The sequence below is a fragment of the Varroa destructor genome, unplaced genomic scaffold (genome assembly GCF_002443255.2).
Source record: "Varroa destructor unplaced genomic scaffold, Vdes_3.0 BEIS01000001.1, whole genome shotgun sequence".
Classification (NCBI taxonomy): domain Eukaryota; kingdom Metazoa; phylum Arthropoda; class Arachnida; order Mesostigmata; family Varroidae; genus Varroa; species Varroa destructor.
Genome location: NW_019211454.1, coordinates 76,490,300 through 76,495,504, shown reverse-complemented (window position 1 = coordinate 76,495,504; position 5,205 = coordinate 76,490,300). Strand labels below are relative to the sequence as shown.

General features: G+C 38.5%; 1 protein-coding gene across 1 annotated transcript in view; it reads left to right on the top strand.

Annotated features, from left to right (window-relative positions):
• The first annotated feature begins 23 nt into the window (after positions 1-23).
• LOC111244267 (dnaJ homolog subfamily B member 14-like) overlaps positions 24-5,205 on the top strand; it is a 46,044-nt gene continuing 40,862 nt past the window's right edge. The window contains exon 1 of the mRNA XM_022791203.2: positions 24-208. Within this exon, the coding sequence (XP_022646938.1) occupies positions 145-208 (64 nt within the window). The 5' untranslated portion in view covers positions 24-144. The remainder of the gene's footprint in view (positions 209-5,205) is intronic.

The following is a 5,205-nucleotide window of genomic DNA, read 5'->3' as shown; positions in this document are numbered from 1 at the left end:
AGACGACTATAGAGTGGTATTCTGCTTCTTGTTTTACAAATGAGGTTTGTGTGAAATTCGTCTACAGGAGACAGTTTTAGACTGATCCGAAATGGTCAAGATACACCAAACAAACAAGACGTTATCTGAGAAGTTTTTGAGACTATGCCAGACGGTGTGCCGGTGTTGACTGAAACGGTACGAGGCCGGTATCATACGTCATTTGTGCGTAAGTGGCAAGTTCGTATTTGGGTACCCATACTGATTTACAGAGGTGTTTCCCACAAGAAGGTATTTTCGGTTCTATCTCGTTGGGCACATGCATATTAATGTAGTATTAAGAAAGCATCTTCGTAAAGGATTATTATCATTATTATAGTTTACAAGAAGAAGAGAATGAGATAGATCTGGGAGACATGTTAAGGTCGCGTGGTGACGAGGCTGGGTTCGCACACCGTCGTAGTATCTTAAGAAATTTTGGGGCTCGTTTTATAAGATAATCCAGGCCAAGAAGCGGCTAAAAGACGCTGACGGTTATTTCAAAGGTCTGTTACATACAGAAAAGATGAACATCAGAACTTCTAGGTCTATAATGTCAAGAGAAACAAATACACTGTAAGGTGATCGCCCGAAACAAATTTTAAAGCATAGCTGTGGATAGCACCAATTAGTCGAGAGTCAAAAAGATATCATAGACTAAAATATTCAAATTTGAACTTTTAATAAAAGTTCAAATTTGAATTACACTTAATAAGTGTAATTAGTTCCAGTTTAACCCAAATTCAACATACCAATTAGCACCCACATTTTTAAACGTTGTTATACCACAGCTGATCTGCTAAAGGCTGACAGGGCGCTAAACCAATTTTTAACCTATATTTTTATAATCAATCTACTAATTTACCTTCGTTAAAATTTATTCAATCACAGATGTTGTAAAATATATATCGTCTGAATCCTGTGTTTGCTGGCTCCCTCTTACGAAATCATTTAGGTTTTAAATCCGTCAAATGTAACTTAATACATGTCCATAACTATGCCTCACGTAATTCTTTGCTCCCACAGTAATCTTCATATCTTTAGATATATGTGGCGTACTTCCACAACACACGACGTCACTGATTCAGTAAATTCGGCAGTTAACAGTTTCGTTAACCGTTGACGTTCAAGCACCGCCTATGTTTAACTTCCACGCATACTAAGTACGAAATATAAGAATATATAGGTATTTAAAATACGGAGGCTAAACCATAAGCATTTGCGTGAAGTGAGGCGGTGAGCACCTACCTCCTTTGCACTAACCCTATGTTTATATGCTATGGCGCTGGTGCGATGTCGTTTTGTCAAGGTACTACTGTAGTGGTGTTTGTCGTTTTATCATTTATTAAATTTATCACGTTGATCTACGGGGTCAAAAATTTTGGGTATGTAGATTTATGTAGTCAAAGCAGACGAAGACGGGTCTCCGTGGGCTCCATATCGTGCAAAAGAACCTGAAGACTTCGCTGTGAGACTCGTACGCCGAAAACACACGACTCAAATGACTGCAGATACGACTGACGAGTATTGGTAGACCGGTCTGATTTTAGGACGCTAAATTTTTATATGTGGGTTCCTCACCAGGAAATATACAACCAGATCCACCTTTGGCATGTCAGCACTGTGGAGTACAGCATTAGGACTGAAAATGCCCGTCTAAAAACGAGAAATGCAACTAGTATATACAACAAGATTAAGCAACTAAGTTTTCCAGCACAGTGTTCAATCTTTAGCTAAAATAGTATTTTAATCGCAAGCAGTTTCTGCTCTTAAAAAATTATGGAAGTAGGCTCAAGTAAGCAGTCAATACCGTACGGGCTTGACCAAATACGACCGGGTTTGTGCGGTCGCTCAGGTAATTACCCTGATGATCATTGATTACAATGAACACATTAGCCTTTAATCTGCGAGTTAACTACGTCTTTTATATCAGCATTATTTAAAAGTTAATTGTCTACTACCCAGAACTAAAAAGCTCTAGTTAGAAGTAACCAAGAGAGTACCTAATCGCCGCTTAGACTTGGTTTGCGTGCAAGTTTAACTTATATGGTAAAGCACATTAAATTCAATGTCAGGTTGCTTTCAATTCGTTACCTGGGTAGATTGAAAAACCGGAAAAACTCACTTCAATAGTACGCTTTGTCTTCTTAATTCGTGGCTCCTGTAATCGCCGGCAAAAAACGATTGGGAGCAATTCGTCTCTGCGCAAATATTTCCACAGGATATAAGTTGACCCTGACGAGGCATCACCGTTCACTATCGATTACGGAGAAGATATGGACGAAACTTGTACAGAACGGTTCTTTTTGAAAAGTGACTTAAATGAGGCGTATCTACAAGTCAACGTTGATAAGGTCTCACGACAGCTACTGACATGCAACGTCTCGGAGGTCCCATTAATATAAATTGTTTGTCTGCTCCAAATGGTCCCATATAACTTCATTGGTCGCGGGACTGCCAGGCACCTCTATGCCTAAATAACGAGCCAGTGACCAGCGGTAGTCGCGTTGAACAACAACGAGTGAGTACTTTGCTTTATTCGAACAGATCGCCGAGTATGAATTCTGGAAAAGTGTACGTTTGTAGAGCAAAAAGTAGCTTATTTTACGACGAGAACTCTATCCGCACTTATCACTCTAACAGAGTGATCGTTGACGTGCGGTGCCTGAGAATTCAGAGGTTACATGCATGCCTGGGCCTACCTAACTGCTACAACGTGTCTATCGCGTTCAAGCGCAAGCTGCAGGAACCGACTTCCAAAAAAATAACGCTCTTTCAATAATGGACAGACTGCAAGAAAGTGCTCGGCGAAAACAAATACATTTTAACATCCAAGGCATTGCCTGTTTACTATGATCCGTTCACTGAGAATACAAGGTACCCCACTATGCCGTTCTTTCACTACTTGCACCCCAACGGTTTTAGAAAACATTCAGTGCATAAGCTGTTCGCTTAGCACCTCAAAGAAGTCTGATCGAAAAATGGAAGGAAGGGCTCGGCCCAAATCGTCGCTGAGTAAAAGTTTTATAGGTACATATTGGCAAGCGATTTATTCACGTGCTACTGCCAATCTCAAACACATCTTGGAACTACGCCACGGTTCAGGTAAGCAATCAATGTAATATGGGAAGTGGCAGCCCGACGACGGTTAGGCGCAACAAAAATTTTATGTTGGTAAATTAATGACATTAAAACGTCGGGAACATCCATACTACTTCTCTTAGGTACTTCCGGAAGATGTTTGTGGCGTGTATATATTATATAAAGCTGCAGGAATGTATTAATAATAAAAGCTATTTAAACAACTACTTACAGTTATTCAAATGTAAGTCAATAAAACCATATGATAATAAACTTCTCGGTAAACTCTAGTGTAGATATTGACATTAATAAACTAAGTTTTAGTCTCACTAGTTTACGAACTTTTGACCCCATTTTGCCACATTAATTTACGCAATACCTTTCTTGTTTTTGGCGAGGTAAAACATTTGATGGATTTTTCTAAAATGGTGTGTCGAATAGCAGATGCATTAGCTGGCTTCGTATTATCTTGTGAAGGCCGAACACCAACTTTAGGAATGTCGTAACATATTCATATAAGAAGTGTGTGTTCGAGAGGACTTAAGTGAAGATGGCGAAATCTATTTTAAAGGGACGAGGCACTTGCACGCTATAATCGTGATGCAGGAGCATACTTTGATAAGAATCTATGTGAAAGAGTAGACTCATTACCAATCTAAAAATGTTAATCATATGTAAACCAATTCTGAAATAGTTAGTGCGTGATTTCTTATATACATATATATCTAGGCTGCAAAATTCACTAATTAACTGTTGTGTGCGAATTGAGATAATATATTCAATATGTAGCAGAAATTATTTTCTTACGCCATGCGAAGCAAAAAAAATCAAGTTCTTTTAATTTCGTAGTTTTACACTGGTCAAGGCAACTATTGGTTCAAATTTGTTTTCAAAACCGACACCAAACTTACCTCTCATTTGCAGGATTTTTCCTAAACCTATTCGTAGCAATACCACAGTATAGCAGAGCATGCATGGTATATACTACTAGCAGAGTAGGAATAAATGAATAACACACGTTATATATATGGCACACTAGCGAACTAAGTCCACATACCAATAGGTAATGCACAGCGATTGATCACACGGAAAGAGGAAAATAACGAAAACTAATCAGTCAGAAAGAAATATGAAAAGCACAAAAGAGAAAAAAGCCAGAAAGATAACTAGCAGTCATAATAAGTAAATGGTCGTCTTTTTTTTGAGTAGCGTAAATAGTCTGCTTTTAAAACATTAATGATTTGAGTCTCCAGTCTACCTTAATCAGTAAAAATATTTATAGCAATATTTATCGATATTTATTGTGCGAATTATATTAGATGAAATATTTTTTAGCAATGTCTACTCTATTTTTTTATATAGCAAGTATACCAAAGTGCCGTAATTTAGTCGCGTGCAGTCGTCTTTTATCTACTGTTGCAAAGAAAAGCAACATCTACTTTTATGGCACTTCTAGGAAAACCGCGCAGGGCAAGATTTTGGCCTAGTGCTGGCCATTGGATCCAAAAAGGTCATGTTACCTCTTAAGTGCGGTGAATCACGACAAATGGCTATCAAGCACTACCTTCACATAAAGAGTGTAGCAGAAGTAATTTGCATATGTGCAGTATTGTTTCTAAGCGTTCAGAGGGGCTTGGGGGATCTAGAACGACGAATGACGGGAAATTTTGATTGGTAAAATACCTTTCCAAGAGAGAATTGAGGGAGCGATCGACTATCCTGTGCAGTGCGTGCCAAGCGTAATTCATTTCATCAGCTCCTCCGAACACTGCCGAGTTGGGCTCACACTGCTTATGGAAAATTTTACTGTCGAGCGTATTTCCCATCATAGCAAAGCACAGGGCAACTTTAAGGGATCAGTGGTCTAATTACGGATTTTAGAAACGTTACTGTAGTACGCATTGTATGTGGCGTATATCCTGGTAAAAAAAATTCAACAATGCTGTTTATAATCTTATTTTTGTTGGAAAATCACTTATCTGAGAAGGTACAGAGAGTGCAGCTAATCTTCCCGATTGTTGAGCACTTTTGTTGACAGTTAAATCAAGCGTCCCAGGAAAAGGTGTACAACTGAAACAAATGAAATGAAAAAAAAAACGTAATTTT